The following is an 18,839-nucleotide window of genomic DNA, read 5'->3' as shown; positions in this document are numbered from 1 at the left end:
CTTCTCATTTTGTGTTTAAAAGAATTCTTAAAAGATTTTCAATTCTCTCTTCCATTCGGATCAAAAGTGGAAAACATCGTCTCTTATAAACTTTTTCCTACATTTGAATGGAAAAAAAAAAAAAAAAAAAAAAAAAAAAAAAAAAAAAGAACATGCATATACGACATCTATATATATCTTTTTATAGGCAAGATTGAAAGTACTTATTAAATTAGGAATAAAATTATTACATAATAATCCGGGAATCACTTCATAATGGAAAGATTATGACATAACAAAGAGATTGCAATAATATGCAATTATTATTGATTCTAGTAATATGCATATTCATAATATGAGAATTCTATCATTACAGTACTTCTATCAGACGGTCATTAATCAATAAAGCCTAGAAGGTAGGCGCGGTGTGATGAGGACTTCAAGTGGAGTGGCCTTCAAGTTCGTTAATCCAGGGCTCCCAGTCATATCAACCGGTGCATTCGAAGGAGTTGAGATGTCATACATGTGTAAGAAACTAGCAAGTGCTAAGTGCACCATATGAAGGCCAAGAGATATTCCTGGGCAAACTCTTCTACCACTTCCAAATGGAATTAACTCAAAATGTTTGCCCCTAACATCAACATCTTTTTGGGTGGAGAGAAATCTTTCCGGCTCGAATGCCAATGGATCGGACCATATACGTTGATCTATTTGGATTTTCCAAATGTTGGTGATTAGCCGAGTGCCTTTTGGGACATGGTAGCCACCTATGATGCTATCCTTACTGAATTCACGCGGTGCTGATAAGGGTGCTGGTGGACATAAACGTAATGTCTCTTTGACGATGGCTTGGAGGTAGACCAGCTGGTTGATATCCGTCTCATTTACGGCTCTTTTCCTGCCCACTTGGACTTCAAGCTCATCTTGGGCCTTTTTCAACACTCGCCGATTGTTCAACAATAGCGATATCGCCCAAATTAGGGTAACCGTGCTGGAGTCATTGCCTGCTGCAATTAAATTCTACAAAGTACAACTTCTGTTAGAATATAACCCTTGAGCATTTTTTTACTGTTTTAGAGCATAACTCATGAGATTGTAAGGCATATAAGGGTACTCAGGAACTTAAGTTTAAATCAGCTGGTTTGACAAAAATAACGATAAAAGAAAGATAGCAAATAACGATAAGGAAAATAATAGTGACAAATAGTGATATGGAAATCTCCATCATTAATTTGAAAAAATGAACATTGCGTACCAGACATGTGGCTTTGTTGATCGAATCAGCGTCATAACCAGCAATGTCTTTGCCATCAAGGACAGAAAGCAATACACCCATGAAATCTTGCTCCAATTTAGCCTCACCTGCTAGCTCTGCTCTCTTACGCTTATGCTCTTCCAACCATTCCCCAAAAATACTATCCAATTCTTTTGCAGCTTTCTTCATGGCCTTCTCATGTCCACCCAAATCCAACCACCCAAGGTAAGGAATGGCATCCGACACCACAAAAGACCCAAGATAATCAAAGAATGCCTTCAATGCCTTTTGGCAACGTCGCGCCTCCTCTTCATCAGCCACTGCACTGGCAGAAAAGTAGCGCTTCCCAGCAACCATCCTAAGAATCAAGTTGAGATTCATGTCCCCAAACCACTGCTTCAACTCCACCAAAATCTGGCCTGACTCGTTCTTTTTCTTTGTCCAGAGTTTGTATAGCTCTTGTAAGGTGGTCTCGACTTCGGAGACTCGAATGTAGGAAAGAAGCTCAAGCTGACGGTTAGATAGTAGCTCCAAGGTGGCTATTTTACGCAATTCACGCCAATAGGAACCATAGGGCGCGAAGCCGAACAAGGCGAAGTTATAGCCAAAGTGTTTAGCGGCTACAAGCTTGGGCCGCGAGGAAACAGCCAGGTCGTTAGTGGTGAAGCACTCCTTGGCCATCTCCCAACTGCTAATTACCAAAGCACGTTGCAAACCAAGCTGGATAGTGAAAATTGGTCCGTAGTTTTCAGCCATGGCTCCCAACATTAAGTGGGGAGACTTTGTTCCTCCCAAAAGAGGGAGGTGACCAATTATAGGCCATGCACCCACAGCGACAGGTGCTATTTTGGCCCAGCCAACTCTGGACCTCCTTACACGGTAGTAGAAAAGAAGAACAACGGCAACGAGTCCAGCTATGACAGAGTTTGGGTAAGCTGAAAGAAAACTCATTTTAGCTAAGATCATTGGAGCCTTATGGGGGGATACTTAGCTATGTGAACTAGGAATTAGCTTTTATAGATGCATATATATATATATATATATATATATATATATATATATATATATATATATATATAAAACTAATTACAAGATATTTTGTGGTATTATTTTTATGTGGGACCTGAAATGTTGACTTGCCATATATTTTGTGGTATTATAATTTTTCGATTTCCTTTTTTCAAACTTAACCATTGAAAGTCACACCACACATGCCACTCTAACCTTGGTCCTTTTTGCAAATCTACCCCACCATGTGTTCAACGTGACTGATAAGTACTGTATCAACATTATTGATCAATGAAAATATAGTATTCTTGATTCTTTTTTTTTTTTCCCCTGAACCCTGAAAAAAAAAAAAAAAAAAAGTATACGTGATTCTTTTGAAACAGTAGACAAACATATCATGTGGTGATTACGACTTACGAGCTAAATTTATGTAACGTGACTTGCCTTCCACAAGTCAGTCGATCAGTGGGCTCCATTCGCCTTTCGTTGTTTTGTGGCGCTTTGTCCTAAGCATTCCTCTCCCACCTCAATTATTTTGCCGCACCGCAAAAACGACAGACTGGAGTCCCACGTTGGCTACAAAAGCAGCTTTATTATTATAATTAAAAAGTTTTGGTCGGTGAATAGTACTCATCCAAATTATGAGTATTCTTAATTTAGTCACTAAATGATTAAAATATCATTAAATTTATTGTTTTTCTCCCTTTCAATTTTTTTTTTTTTTTTTTCGTTTCTCTCACACTGCCAATGCTCTTCGGTCCTCTCCCTTGTAATTATGAATGTTGAGTAATGGCTTGATGAGAAAATTGATGAAAAACTTGAATATATTTTTCAATCTTACAGTTTTTAAGGTCTTTGGTCGCTTCAGTTAATAATTAGATGGCTTTTTCCTATATTTTCTATTCAAACATAACTATTCTAAAATTCTAATATGAGAGTATATTTTCGTATTCATAAATATGATCATTAGAAAGAAAAAGAAAAAAAACAACAAAAGCAAAAATGAAAAACAAAATTTTAAAAATATAACTATTAGAAAAAGATAAACACTCAAAAAAGATTATAGAAAAAGAATAAAAAAATCTGGAAATAAAATAAAATAAAATTTAAATAGAATAGTGATAGTAGATAGCTAAAATAGTAAGACTCCTGAAGTACTTTAAAAAACTTAATAACTAAAATAAAATAAAAAATTAACTATTTTAACTAATAAAATTTGGTAAGACAACTTAAATGCTCTTATGAAGCCGCACCAGATAATTAAAAGAAAGTTTATCGGTGGATACAAGAGAGAATGTTTCTTTTTGTTTTCTTTTTGGCCAATTTATTTTTTGGGATAAATATATTTTAGCCCCCCAAACTATCACCATTTCTCCAGATGGCCCCCCAAACTACCAATGCTTAGATTCTGGCCACCCAAACTACCACTTTTTTATTTTTTGGCCTCATCCGTCCATTTATGCCGTCAATTGTAAACAGAAATCCGAAAATACCTCTCCTAAACTTTGAAATTCTCATAGTTAAGGGAGGGGTATTTTCGGGATTTTGGCCAATTTCTGTTAGAATTGGCGGCATAAATAGACGGATGGGGCCAAAAAATCAGAAAGTGGTAGTTTGAGGGGTCAGAATCTAAGCATTGGTAGTTTGAGGGGCCATCCGGAGAAATGGTGGTAGTTTGGGGGGCTAAAATATATTTATCCCTTTTTTTTTAAAATGCAAGGCACCATTTTATTTCTAGCTAGTTGTTGACATTTTTCTTCAATGTCACAGCCGGCACAGCGATTTCTGTTTTAAAGTCACGCATGTTTTTTAATCAATAATAATCCATTAAACACAAAAATAAGGGGATAAAAGACAACTATTTTACATTACAATTACAGTTGAGAAATGTTGAGAATAAGTTTGTATATTGAATCACACATAATACTGACATTGTACATGAAAGGCCCAACTATATATATAGACTAGTAGCACATATATACACGCAAATAACTCATGTGGGACAAGGTACATACGTACACATAATATAATTTAACATATAATCTAACAGCCCCCTCAAATTCAAGAAGGAGTGCGAAAGATCATTTTAAAGTTAGACACAAGATCGCGAAATCGCCCTAGAGGATAAGACTTTGTGAAGAGGTCCGCGAGTTGATCATGAGGCGTAACAAAATGCTGCTGTAGAGAGCCCTGAAGAGGATGATGACGGACAAAGTGACAATCAATTTCAATATGTTTGGTCCGTTCATGAAAAACATCATTATGGGCAATCTGAATAGCACTTATGTTGTCATAGTAGACAGAAGTAGCTGAGAGGAGAGAGACAGTCATATTTTGTAGAAGCCATCGTAACCAAATGAGATCCAAAGTGGTGTCAGTTAAAGCACAATATTCTGCCTCAGTGCTACATCCAGCAACAACAGACTTTTCTTACTTCGCCAAGAAAAAAGAGAGGTGTCAAGTAAGAAACAATAACCAGTAGTGGAGCGACATTCTGTGGGATCACCAGCCCAATCCGCATCAGTATAAGCATGTAACTAAATAAGGGACTGAGAGGAGAAGTAAAGCCCATGAAATAATGTCCTCTTGAGGTAGCGAATGATGTGAAGGACGGCAGAAAAGTGAGTGGAGCGGGGAGCAACCATGAACTGACTCACTTGATGGACAACATATGAGATATCAGACTTAGTAACAATAAGATAGACAAGGCTGCCAACCACATGCCGATATAGACTGAAATCACGAAGAGGCTTGCCATTATGGAGATTAAGACGAACATTGAGCTCAGTCGGCATGTCGACGGTCTTACAGTCTGTGAGATTGGCCCACAAAAGCAAATCAGAGATATACTTGGCTTTTGTCAAATATTAACCATCAATAGAAGAATAAATCTCTATACCAAGAAAATAGTTAAGTTCCAAGATCCTTCATCTCAAAATGCTGAATGAAAAACTATTTGAGCTCCAGAATACCAATAGAATCATCTCCGGTGATAATCATGTCATCAACATATAACGAAAGAAGAATGATGCCTCGATCCGTGCGACGAAGAAACAAGGCGGAGTCATAAGAGCTTATGAAGTAGCCAAGACTAGAGACAGTGGCACCAAATTTAGCAAACCATGCCTGATAAGCTTGTTTTAGGCCATAGATAGCTCGACGAAGACGACAGACCTTATTCAAAGGAAAAGAGAGTTCAAGTGGTGGCTCCATATAGACTTCTTCACTTAGATCGCCATTAAGAATTGCATTTTTTTTAATCCATTTGAGAAAGTGACCAATGTCGAGAGGCTGCAACTGTCAATAGAACACGCACAGAAGATAGGCGATCAACAGGAGCAAAGGTCTTCTCATAATCCACACCATACTCCTGAATAAAACTCCTGGCCACAAATCGAGACTTGTATCAGTCAACAGTACTATAAGAACAAGTCTTAATTTTGTAGACACACTTACACCCAACAACAGACTTCCCTAGAGGCAAGTCAAGCAGATCCCATGTAAGATTATTGTGTAAAGCATCAAGTTCCTCCTTCATCGCATCCTGACAAAGAGTGTTAGTAGAAGCCTCACGATAGGATTGAGGTTCTTATAAAGCACCTAAGGCATGAAAGCAATGAAAGTCCTGTAGATGGGATGGAAGAGACTTTACCCGAGTGGATTGATGAAGTTCAAGTGGGGAAGTATGAACGGGAAGACTGAACAGAATCTGGGGACTCGAGCAAAGCAGCTTCGTGAGCATCAGATGAGTGCGGCTCAAGCGAGGAAGACTCTGAAAAAATTTCACCAGTGGAGAGAGAGAGAGAGAGAGAGAGAGAGAGAGGCGTTTTTAGAAGTGTGGTAAAGAGTGGAAAGATGGCATGCAAAATTTTCCTACTTCATGAAATAACTTATGCTCCCAAAAGACCACATGATGGGAGATGCGAAGACAGTGTGGCAAAGGATCATAACACCGATAACCTTTTTGTTCCACCTCATACCCAAGAAAGCAACACAACCGAGAACGAGGCTTGAGTTTGGTGCGTTCATGAGGTTGGAGTAAAACAAAACGGGCAGAACTAAAGATACGAAGTTGATGGTAAGTGGGAGTAGTGTCAAACAACCGATCGTGGGGGGTGCCATTGGCAAGAACATGTGTAGGCAAACTATTGATAGTGTAGACAGCCGTGAAAGTGGCTTCACCCCAAAAATGAGTAGGAGCCAAAGAGGAAAGGAGAAGAGCATGAACAGTATTGAGAATGTGCCTAAGTTTACATTTAGCTCTCCTATTTTGCTGAGAAGTGCCCACACAAGACAAGTGAGAAGCAGTGTCATAGTGTTTTAAGATGTTTTGAAAAGCATGTTGAGTATATTCTAAGGCATTATCAGAACGAAATGCTTTAATGCGTTTTGAAAACTGAGTCTCAACCATTTTCGCAAAATTACGATAAATATCTAATAATTCAGAACGTGATTTCATTAAAAAACCCAGGTGTAACGTGAATAATCATCAACAAAAATCACAAAATAACGTGAGCCACTCATACTAGGAACAAGGGAAGGCCCCCAAACATCATACTGAATTAAATCAAAAGAAGCAGATACAATAGACTCACTATTATTAAAAGGCAAAGCTAGTTGTTTCCCAAGTTTACAAGAAATACAATCAAAAGAACCATTGGACACTGAACCTAATAAACCCTTAGAGGCTAAAACTTGTACTCGAGGCACAAATGCATAACCAAGACGCGAATGCCAAAGAGCAAGAGATGGTGGCGACGAAGAGGCAACATTAGAGACTCTAGAGATGGAAAGATGTAAGAATGAAAGCTCAAACAGTTGCCCAACTCTACGCCCGATCCCAAGTGTCTGGCTCATCCGAGGATCTTGCACATACACATTAGAAAAGTAAAAAACAAGTCTATAACCCAATTCACACAGTTGCTCAACAAATAGAAGGTTAAATGACAATTTTGGCACATGAAAAACATCATGAACAAAAAGGGAAGGTGTATGGACAATGCCAATGGTTTGAACAGTCATAGTAGAGCCATTAGCTATGTGAAATAAGGAGATATGTGGTGGAAGGGTAGAGGTGGCAAACGAGGAGGCATAGGGTGTCTTGTGATTGCAATAGGCAGAATCAAAAAGCTAATAGGGAGATTTACCTGGCAAAACAGAGAGGATATGCATTACCAAAACGAGAGAGGACCTGGTTGACAATTGCCTCAATGTCAGCTGGAGATAAGGTGAAAGCAGATCCTGGAGCCTCTTCAGAGGTAGTAGCCGGAGAAGGAGTACTCTCAATAATGGTAACAGCTACAGCAGATGCATTAGATTTGGCCATGCGCCAACATTTGTCAATAGTATGCTCACGACGATGACAATAGTGATAATGATTGTTGTCACGATTCTTGGAAGGAGGTCCACAGCCTGACCTGTCAAAGCGCTTGGGCGGAGAAAATGAAGCAATAGAGAAGCGAGTAGCTAATATTGGATGAGTAGGCTGAGTGTGCTGAGAGCGCAAAGTATGCAATCTAGTCTCCTCTCGAACAAGATCATAGATAACCTTGTCCAAAGCAGAAAGATGAGTGCGATGCAAAAGTTGCCCGTGAACAGGCTCAAAATCATCACGCAGAGCTATCAGAAACTGATAAAGACGATGTTAATCCTTACGTTCAACAAACATCTGAGCATTGGTAGGATCATTCCAAGCAAGATTAGAAAGAACCAGCTGGTCCCATAAGAATTGTATGCGAGCAAAAAAATCAGTGATAATCTGGTCTCGTTCTTGCTTCAAACAATAGAGATTAAGAATAAGCTGATACTCTCTAGAACCATCAACAGAATAGTAGCAAAAAGTAAGCAAATCTCAAGCACCCTCAGTGTCATCAAAACTACCAAATAGTGCGGCAATAAAAGGAATGGTGGTGTTACGAAACCACGTAAGAATCTGATGATGTTTGTTGTCCCAATCAATGAGACAAGTGCGAAAAGCGTCATCAATTTCGGCAATGACTTTAGCTGGCTTGGGGATATCCACTATAATGACGCGCCCCTAATAAAACAATATTGTCCGCTTTTAGCTCCTCTAGACCAGACTTCCTAGGAGGTCACCCATCCAAGTAATACTCTTGCAGAAGCATGCTTAACTGCAGAGTTCTGATAGGTTCATAGTCATCACGGCTTTAAAACTCATTGTATCATGAATTGTACAAATATACTTATAAGCACATCCTCATTCTCATACCTAAGCGATATGGGATGTCACGATTTGTAACGACACACCCCTAACGACACAATATTGTCCGGTTTTGGCTCCCGCAAACTGGACTTCCCAAGGATCACACATCCTCATACTATTCTCGTAGAAGCACGCTTAACTGCAGAGTTCTGATAGGCTCATCGTCATCACAGTTTTAAAACGCGTTGTGTCAAAAATGGTGCGAATATACATATAAGCAGATCCCCATTCTCATACCCAGGCGATATGGGATGTCACAATCACCTCATCTTGAAACCCAGCGTCCCTACTGTCGACTCTCATAGGATCACCCCATTCTTGGCGTCCCAACGAGTGCCCGCTAGCGACCCTCATGAGCTAGTGCACGCTTCCCCCCATCTCAGGCTGGGCAATGACTCTGATACCATTTGTAACGGCCCACCCCAAATGACACAATATTATTTGCTTTTGGCTTCCCCATACCAGACTTCCCAGTAGGTCACTCATCAAGATACTACTCTCGCAAAAGCACGCTTAACTGCGGAGTTCTGATAGGTTCATGGCCATCACAGCTTTAAAACGCGTTGTGTCAAGAATGATGCGTTTATACATATAAGCACGTCGTCATTCCCAAGCGATGTGGGACATCACATTCCCAGTCAAATAAAGCCAGAGCTTGCAGCCTTTAGAAAACTACGCATAGATTAAGACCAAATAGTGTAGTTGATGTCATCCAACACAACATGAATATGAGCAAGAATCTCATTTTGTGCCATCTGGAGATGTCAAATACAGAAATAGGCCAGAAATATGAAATCAGAATGAAAAAATAAGTAGGGAACACTTGGTCAACTGCTGCAATGGTCAAAGTCAATGGTCAACTTTGACAGAATGTTGACGTGGAACTAGGGTTGACGTGACAAGCTCTGTTGAGGTGGCAAATCTACTGACGTGGCGCAACTAAGGAACACTTTGGGTGCGTGGGGTAGACGCGCAGCAAGTGGCGGCGAGTGAAGCAGAAATTCGAAAGCGTAGATCGGCACGTCAGACTTCTGATGGTGACGTTCCGGATGTCACTGGATAGCTTAGCAGCAGATCTATGGAGTGGGGTTACAACCGGGTTGATCGACTGACAGGAGCAGGGCTAGGCGGGATGACAGTTTCCTCTGGTGGCAGAATCTTCTATCGGCGTGTAGCGGTGCATCAAAGCTTCGAAGGCGACGTTCCGGGTTGTTCTGGACAGCTCGGCGGTGGATCTATTAATCTGAGCGTCAACCGAAGTGATTGGCTGACGGTACTAGCACTCGTAGAACGGTAGAATCTTCAGACGGCGCATGATGACTCCGATGAGGAGGCTCTGGCACGGTCGTCTCCCAAGGTTTCGAGTGCTATAGTCACCAGCTTGAGACGAGGACTAGAAGAGGAAGAACCGAGGAGGATAGAGTGAGGAGATTTGGCAGAAGCAAAAGGCGGCGTCGGAAAAGTTTGGGGAAGAAGCCGAAAAAAATTAAATAAATAAAGATGATTCAGAACATGTGCTCTGATACCATGCTGAGAATAAGGTTGTATATTGTATCACGCATAATATTGTACATGAGTGGCCTATATATATAGGCCACTAACACAAATATATACACAAATAACCCATGTGGGACAAGGTACATACGTACACATAATATAATCTAACAAGAAACAGGCAACAAACGTGCATGTAAGGTAGTGGTAACCTTTACCCCCCTTCCGTCAGTCAAATTACTCTCTCCAATCAAATTTCGTCAAGAGATTTGACGCATTCTGTTAGTGTGCCATGTCAGCGCCAATAAAATGATGACACGTCACAATTAATAAATATATATATATATATATATATATATATATATATATATATATATATATATATATAAAACGAAAAAGTTAAAGAAATTAAAAATTTTAATTTTTTGTAATTAAAAATAAAAAAATAAGAAGAAAAAACCAAGAGGTGGCTCGACAACCAGCCCTAGAGGTGGCTGAAGGCGAGTTGCCACCACTTCCAACCCCTGGGGGTGGGCGTGCGGCCACCCCCAATCACCATGTAGGTGGCTCGCAGGCCACTCCCAGCCAAAGGGGTGGTTGTTGAGCTACCCCTTGCTCTTTTCTTCTTCTTTTTTCTTTTTTTCTTTTTTATTTAATTAAAAAAAATAACTTTTAAAGTTTTTAAGTTCTTTAACTATTTAGATTTCTTTTTTTTTTATTAAAAAAAATAGTTTTTAAGAGAATAAAGGTATAATCGAAGAAAAAAAAATGTTATTTTAGGCACACCTTAGTAGTTTGATGCATTACTTCAATTCACTTTTAAGGGGTTTTTTTTTTTTATTCAAAGATCTCTTCCAATAGATATAAAATAGACCAAACGGTCTAATGTTCAGGATTACAAAGACTCCCTAATAAACTAAGTCAGAGGCACAGGGGGTAAAGTTACCTCCACTTAGGCAAAGTCAGACTCAGACCATAACAGACTACTGCTGCTACAAAATAACCTAGACAACAGAAGATCCCTCTACAATTCATGAACCTATACTTGATCTAGGAGAGGGCACACAATATGTGCTATAAAATAGCTATTATAGACCAGGTTTGATTTAAAAACACAGAACAGACTGTATAAGAAGACTACCAAAATACAAACAAACAAACTAGAAAATAAAAGGTTAACATCATTGGCCGGCGAATCAGATGGTTGGCTCTAGCATGGTCCTGTAACGTTGACAGTTTTGGACCGCACTGTAACACTTAAGGATCGCATGGAAGGCTACTACAAACTGCATAAAATTGAACATATGCACATCCTATAACTGTGGCGGATCCACTACAACACGTTCTAAAAACAGGTGAAAAGGAGTCTCCAAAGCACCCACGTTAATTCCTATTTCTATGCCAGCAAACACGAACCAAGCAACTCCTACACTTGTCGCAACTCCTGCACAAGCCGCATAACTGCACTTGCTGCATAACTGCTCGACCACGTCCTCAATTCTCCCCCGAAATGCGTTGGAGGCGGTTCCTGCTATGACACGTCCCCATTCTCGTCCTATTGCTTTGACGGTTCGTTTGCCGCAGAACTGCTATGTCTCAGAGCCACCCATACTCCCGCTATCTTTCAGCCTTTTGCACTTGCCGCCACCACTACAGGGATGAAGCGGAGAAACCAGAAAAGTTTCTAAACCCTTCACTGGCGGCATGATATCCTGCTGGTTCCCCTTGACCCAATTCTGAAAACAATACTGCAAAAGCGCTTCCTGTCTAGCCACATCCATGCTGATCCTTCGCCCTCCTCCAGCCGCCACCCACTGTACAGACAACCAAACCCTACTCCAACGGAGAAAAAACAACAACATAAATCTACATCTCAATCCCAGAAAAGGGCAAGACAAAAAAACTACCTTCTTCACTAAGGGAACATGGCTTACAACACCACCCTGGAACATAAACTAATTTCACACAGGACCACGGTAAATACATTCATCCCAAATATGGTGACCATCCCCAGAGAAGAGCCACAAAAGATACAGAAAAACTAGGAGCTTGTTTGGCAAATTGGTTTATGTTTGAACTGTTTTAAAAAAAAAAAACCGAAAACCATTTTCTGTTGTTTTTTCATTGAAAAAACGTTTGGCAAACTATTTTCAAAACAGTTTCTACTTAGAAAGAAATCAAACCAAGCAATAAAAGTAAAGTCTATTTTTTTCTAACAGTTTTGATACAAAAAGCTTGGTCCCTATGAGTCTATGACTCCAATATTTAATAATAAAACTACAAATTTTCTGCCTCATATCATACTCCAAACATTTGATAATGAAGCTTTAAGTGCAGATACATAATTTACATAGTGGGAGATTACAATACTCACATACAACTTGATGAATCAGACCGTAGAAATCATGCCAAGACACAGAATAAAACTTCATGTCGCATACAATGTCTCTTATTTGGATGCCATCGTCCAAAAACATTAACTTGTCCATCGTGGGGATTCACCATTTTTAACGTGTACCTCAACTCCAACATCAACCATATTTTCACCCTCTATATCTCTATTATGTAGCTTCTCATCACCATCCAATATGTTATCAATTGTATACGGTTCTTCATCTTCCTTATCATACTCTCCATAAGGTATCTAACTGATCAATTTCATCATAATTTCCTTGAATATAGCCCAACACAATTTTTCCAGGCCTTCACAACATCTAACAGTCAAAAAACAATAATAAAAATCAGTCCACTTCTAAAAATCAGAAGGATAACTTTCTATAAATATCAATACTTAAAGAGATCTCAAAACACACGGGAAAACAATTCAATCCAATCATTTTTTTAAAATTCAGTATGGTATCATAGTTATACGACTAGACGTCCTCTATTTTCTTCATCTGTTTCATTGAGGTTTTTCTTCAAACACCTTCCCTACCCTTTCTCATGTCAACTACAGATTCTACAACCTCAAGTCCAACTTCCACAATGTCTCGTCCCCATCTTCCTCCTATAAATACATCCAATTTCTTCAAACTAACAAAAAATAAATACCGTCTCAAGAACATGATGAACACCCAATGATCCAAATGCGATAGTCAAGGAATAATTTGTAATGAGTAGTGGTCTTACTAACCCAAAGAAATGGAACAATGTAATAATCCCCATGAGACCCAGTACCCAATTACCAACAAACTATCCCATAAATTCGAAGAATCAGATTTCTCACCTACAAAACCCATTAAATGAAATGACAAAGAAAAAAAGAAAAGAAAGACAGTGGTAGGTACCGAAAGGCAGTGACGGAAGGGAAATCACAAGTGGCGGACCTCACCTCCAACAATTGTCCAACAATTTCTCTGTGGCTATTCCCTCTTTCGGCAATTGCTTGGACATCTCCAACAACCAGTTCCTGTTCTAGCGCTCCTGATGGAGAATCTGCGCCTCCTCTACCTCGCCGAAAACGGATTCCAGGGCGAAATTCCCCTTAGGAAGAGCTTTATGTTTATTGGGTCGATTCCCGCGAGTTTGCACAATTGTTCTCAGCTGGTCTCGCTGGATTTGAGCTTCAATTACCTCATCATTCCCACGAATCGAACCCCATATCAACACTTCTTCCCTCGTTACTGTGCGCTTAAAATAAGGCGCGTTTAGTTGTTTCGCAAACATCCAAATGAGAACTATTTTTGAAAACAAGTCTAAATTGTTTTCAATTTTCGTCTTTTTCAGTGTTTTTGTTTTCAAAACAATTAGCCAAACGCTTAGCTATAGTAATAAAACCTGTTTTCAAAACAGCAACCAAACAGGCTCTAGAACTCCATCCCAAAAAAAAAAAGAGACAAAAATTACCAAAAACTAAAAATACAAACACAAATCACCATGGAAGGAGGAAAGCATAAAGCTTCCTTCTACCTCAAACAAAGCTAATCGCGTTGCCCTCTCTCCTAGAAATAACTGTTGTAGAGCTTTTTTGTCACTGGGGTAATTTTTAGTTAGAGAGTGTTTGACAATTCACTTAAGGGTTAAACACTTTATTAGTACCTGTGATTTGAAAATTTTATTTTTTGCCCTCTGTGCTTTCATTCGTATCACAAATGGTACTTGTGGACGGAATTGGTACATCCGTTAGTTTTTCCGTCCAAAAACTAACGATTGAAAACGTGTCAACTCCTGAGAGTAGACACGTGTCATAATGTAAAAAAAAAATTAAAAAAAATCGAAAATATAAAACATAAAAATATATATATATATATAAAACTTAGGGGTAATTACCTTTTTCCCCCATGAACTACCAAAAAATACGCAATGCCCCCATGAACTACCAACTCGACCAAAATAGAGCATTCAACTACCAAAGACAACCATTTTCCTCCCTTCCGTCAGTCAAAGGGGTTCAAACAAACGGTCAACGGGTCATGTGCCGTTTTATATGGGGGCATGTTGGAAAATGATAGTAGTTCATGGGGGAAAAAGAGGAAGATGGTGGTAGTTCATAGGGGGAAAAGAGGAAGAAAATGAGGGTAAAACGGCGTGTGACTGACGGAAGGGGGGAAAATGGTTATCTTTGGTAGTTGAATGCTCTATTTTGGTCGAGTTGGTAGTTCATGGGAGCATCGCACATTTTTTGGTAGTTCATGGGGGGAAAAGGTAATTACCCCTAAAACTTAAAAAAGAAAAATTGAAAAAAAGAAAAGGGGTGTCCAGCCACCCCATGGTGGCCAAAGGGGTGGCTTTACTTTCTTTTCCTTTTTTTCAATGTTTTTAAAAAAGTTTTTAATATTTTTTTTTTAGTTCTATTTTTTTCAATTTTTCAATTTTTTTTATTAATTTTTAAATTTTTTTTTTTTTTTTTTTTACATTATGACATGTGTCTACTCTTAAGAGTTGACATGTGTCAAATCGTTAGTTTTTAGAAGAAAAAAACTAACGGAAGTATCAATTTCGTCTTTTTCCAAACCACATGTATCATCTGTAATACGAATGAAAGCACATGAGGTAAAAAATAAAGTTTTCAATCCACAGATACCAATAATGTGTTTAATCCTTCACTTAAAAGTTTATTAAGCTATTTTAAAATTGGTTGTTAATTGATGAAGCTTTTTTATATAAGCAGTAGGCACATAAACGAGAGAATAAGTGGGAGATTCTCATATATATATATATATATATATATAAACATCCAATCAGTGGCAGAGCCAAACAAAGAAGCTTGGGGAGGCCAAGGGTCTTCCAAAAAAAAAAAAAAAATTACCCCTAATTTTTTTAATTTATTTTTGGGTAATTACTTTTTTTTCCCATCAATTACCAGCATTGTTAACATGCCCCCATAAACTGACACTTCGACCAAAAAAGAGCATCAAATTACCATTTTTACATACTTTGGCCCCTTCCGTCAGGAAATCCCGTTAACTTGGATGAAATATGCCATTTTTTACCGTTAATTTTGGTTTAAAGACCAAAATGCCCTCTACAGTAATTAATAAAAAAAATATTAAAATTAATATTTTTTTTTTAAAAAAAAAAACAAAAGAAAAAAAAGAACCTAAGGGGGTGGCCTCTTTTCTAGGGTGGCGGCATTAGTTTTTATTTTTATTTTTTTAAGATGAGGGTATTTAGGTCATTTTTTAAATTGAGTTAGGGCATTTTAAGTCTTTGTATGAATTAGACTGATGAAAAGAGCCAAAGTATATAAAGATAGTAGTTTGATGCTCTTTTTTGGTCGAAGTGTCAGTTCATAATGACCGGTAATTAATGAGAAAAAAAGGAATTACTCTTTTATTTTTTAATTTTGGCCTCTCAATTTTTATTTTTATTTTCAATTATATTTGACCCCAAGTTGGAGAGGCGGGCTCTGCCCTGCATCCAATACCCCAGATTCAACGATCCCCTCTTGCAAACAACACTTCATATTATTTTATTCATCAATAACTCAACCTCCGCCAACAAACACTTTAATAGCCATAGAGTTTGGCAGGAAGGCGTGGTGAAAGGAGAATCTCTAATGGAGTTGCTTTCGGAATAGTTAAACCGGGGCTTTCAGTCATATCAACAGGCTGATCATCCAAAGGGGTTGCCAAGTCAAAGGCATGAAGGAGTCGAGCAAGTGTCAAGTTAAGGACTTGGAGCGCAAAGGATACACCCGGGCATGACCGTCTGCCGGAGCCAAAGGGAATAAGTTCAAAGTGTTGACCTCTGACATCAACACTCACATGGCCTGCGAGAAATCTCTCCGGTTGGAAAGCAGACGGATCGGTCCAAACCCTTGGATCCCTTTGAATCTTCCATACGTTTACCACCAGGCGGGTGCCAGCAGGCACACGATAGCCAGCAATGGTGCAATCTTCCAATGCTTCCCGCGGACCTAAGAGCGGACCGGCTGGGTATAGGCGGAGGGTTTCCTTGATAATGGCTTGAAGATAAGCGAGGTTTCTTATGTCGGAATCATCAACCTGTCTGTCCATACCAACGTGAAGGTCTAATTCTTCTTGTGCCCTCTTCAACGCATGTCGATTGTTCAGGAGTAATGAGATCGCCCATGTTAGTGTCCCTGCTGTAGTGTCACTGCCACCAAGGATAAGCGCCTGCATAAAATTTTAAAGATAATGATGATAATTAATAATTTAAGTAATCCAAAATAGTATTAATAATGCACATATAATGTTAAATTATTTCCAATTATCTCAAAATTCAAGTTTAAGCTTATAAGAAGAGGTAAATTTAATCATTTAGTTAGTCAATATTTTTTAATACTTTCACTCACATGTGAGCTTAAACACTTTTTTTAATAAATGAGGCCAACACAAATAGTTAATTAAAATGAGAGGTAAATGATGGAGTTAAGGTTCAAAGTCATAACCATTAACTTTGATACCATGTTAACTTACAGCTTATCCCAAAAGATTAAGCATTTGGATTAAGTAGTGATTTAACACACACATATATATATATATATATTATAATACTATCATATTTGCATGTGCACAATATTGTCTACAAACTAAAGGGTATAATTTTTTCAAAGAATGATCGGTTCCAACTCAAATTCTTAAACCTACTCTTCAATCCCTTGTTAAAAAGATGTTTGAATAACACAGAAATTTGGACTAGCCTAAGAGAGGATGGTCTAACATTTTAAGCTGCTTGAAAAAAGTGGACCTCGTAGCTCCCTCGCTTAGACTTCTCAAAATTTTTGTATTATTCAAACATCCTAATCATTTTTATGTTATTCTCAAACTACTCAAATTTTTATGTTATTCGAACAGACTCCTCAAAATGTTAGAAATGAGAATGATACGTTACAACTAAAATCCTTAAAACTCTTCACGAGAGATTGTCATCCCCTATATTATTAAAGTTGCTTGAAAAACACAAAAATTCGAACAATCTCGTATTTTAGGCTATCCGAAGTAGGTAGGCTCGCAACCCCTATTTGAAACTTTTAAGGGTTTGTTTGGGATTGTGTTTGAAAATAGAGCTTTTATAGTCAAAAATAGTTTATGAGAAAAAGCTTCATTTTCAAGTTTTTTCCAAAAGTGCATTTTAGTTTAAAATTTTTTAGAGCAAAAGAGTCAAAGAAGTATTTTTTGAGATTTTTGCCAAACAAACTCATTTTTGCTTTGCACAACTTTCTATTTACTAAAAGTATTTTTTAGACTACCGAATGCAATTTCAAAAGGACTCTAAAATCCTTATCCCTTCGTGGGATTTGTACATATGTTAATTAATATGAGAGCATGTCAAAAAAATTAATATCAGAGGCATGCCCGCCCAAGAATTGGGCCAACAATTGGGCCTCTTGTTCCTAAGGTGTCAACCTAGAAACTATGTGGGTGGCCGATTTCACGGCTAGACTGTAGGATCAATAGGCCCAAGAATAGTTTTTCCAGCTAATTTAACTACAAATTCAAATTCTTCCTTGATAATCAACATACCAGGCAGGTAGACTTGATGCTAGTATCTGCATCATATTGAAAATTTGAGAGGTGACCTTCCTCCTGAAGTGACAACATCACATCAATGAAGTCCTGCTCACCCTCACCCTTAACTTCACCAGAAACTCTCCTTTGACGATGCTCCTCCACCCAGCCTCCAAGTATGGAATCCAACTCCTTAGCCGTCTTCTTCATCGCCCTTTCATGCCCCTGCAAATCCAACCACCATAGAAACGGAAGTGCGTCGGAGACCACAAAAATGCCTATCAAATGAAAGAATTGACTGATCGCTTTTTGACACCTCCTGGCCTCGCCATCGTCACTGCAGGCAGCCGAGGCCCCAAAGTAACGTTTTCCTGCCACCATTCTGACCACCACATTAAGTGTCAACTCATCAAGCCACCGGTTAAGCTCCACAAGCAAAGGACGGCCGGAGCTATTTTGGGCCCATGAACTGTACAGCTCCCGTATCCCCATGTCAACTTCAGAATCCCTAACGTGCTTGAGGATCTCAAGCCGACGGTTGGAAAGAAGTTCAAGCGTTGCAATCTTTCGCATCTCACGCCAGAAGGGGCTGTAGGGCGCAAATCCAAACACGGCATAGTTGTAGCCCATGTGCTTTGCAGCTACTGTAGTAGGACGTGAAGCAAGCGCCTTGTCATTTACGGTGAAGCATTCTTTTGCTACTTCCCAGCTACTCACAACAAAAGCACGGCGACTGCCAAGGCGGATGCTAAATGCTGAGCCGTACTTATCAGCCATTGCTCCAAGGGTTCGGTAGAGAAGCTGATCGCGGCCGCCTAGAAGGTGAAGGTGGCCAATAATTGGCCATGCACCAGCTGGTTCAGGAGCAGCGCTCTTTTTCATTTCAAGCAATGAACAGAAGAAAAAGATTAAAGAAACGAACGCAACAATGGCTGTTAATTGTAGATAAGGATCCATGGTTCAACAG

At 39.0% G+C, this 18,839-nt stretch overlaps 2 protein-coding genes across 2 annotated transcripts; both read right to left on the bottom strand.

Moving 5' to 3' along the window:
• Nucleotides 1-272: 272 nt before the first annotated feature.
• LOC133865471 (cytochrome P450 CYP82D47-like) lies at nt 273-2,224 on the bottom strand. Its single transcript, XM_062301882.1, has 2 exons — nt 1,235-2,224; nt 273-999 (listed from the first exon to the last, which is right to left on the bottom strand). Exons 1-2 carry the CDS (start codon nt 2,198-2,200, stop codon nt 379-381), a joined length of 1,587 nt encoding a protein of 528 aa, XP_062157866.1. The 5' UTR covers nt 2,201-2,224; the 3' UTR covers nt 273-378.
• Nucleotides 2,225-15,846: 13,622 nt separating this feature from the next.
• On the bottom strand, nt 15,847-18,839 carry LOC133867458 (xanthotoxin 5-hydroxylase CYP82C4-like). The gene is made up of 2 exons (XM_062304231.1): nt 17,888-18,839; nt 15,847-16,537 (listed from the first exon to the last, which is right to left on the bottom strand). The coding sequence occupies exons 1-2, from the start codon at nt 18,827-18,829 to the stop codon at nt 15,908-15,910; spliced, it is 1,572 nt and encodes a 523-aa protein (XP_062160215.1). The 5' UTR covers nt 18,830-18,839; the 3' UTR covers nt 15,847-15,907.

This window comes from Alnus glutinosa, chromosome 4 (assembly GCF_958979055.1).
Source record: "Alnus glutinosa chromosome 4, dhAlnGlut1.1, whole genome shotgun sequence".
Classification (NCBI taxonomy): domain Eukaryota; kingdom Viridiplantae; phylum Streptophyta; class Magnoliopsida; order Fagales; family Betulaceae; genus Alnus; species Alnus glutinosa.
This window is presented reverse-complemented; position numbering and strand designations above follow the sequence as displayed.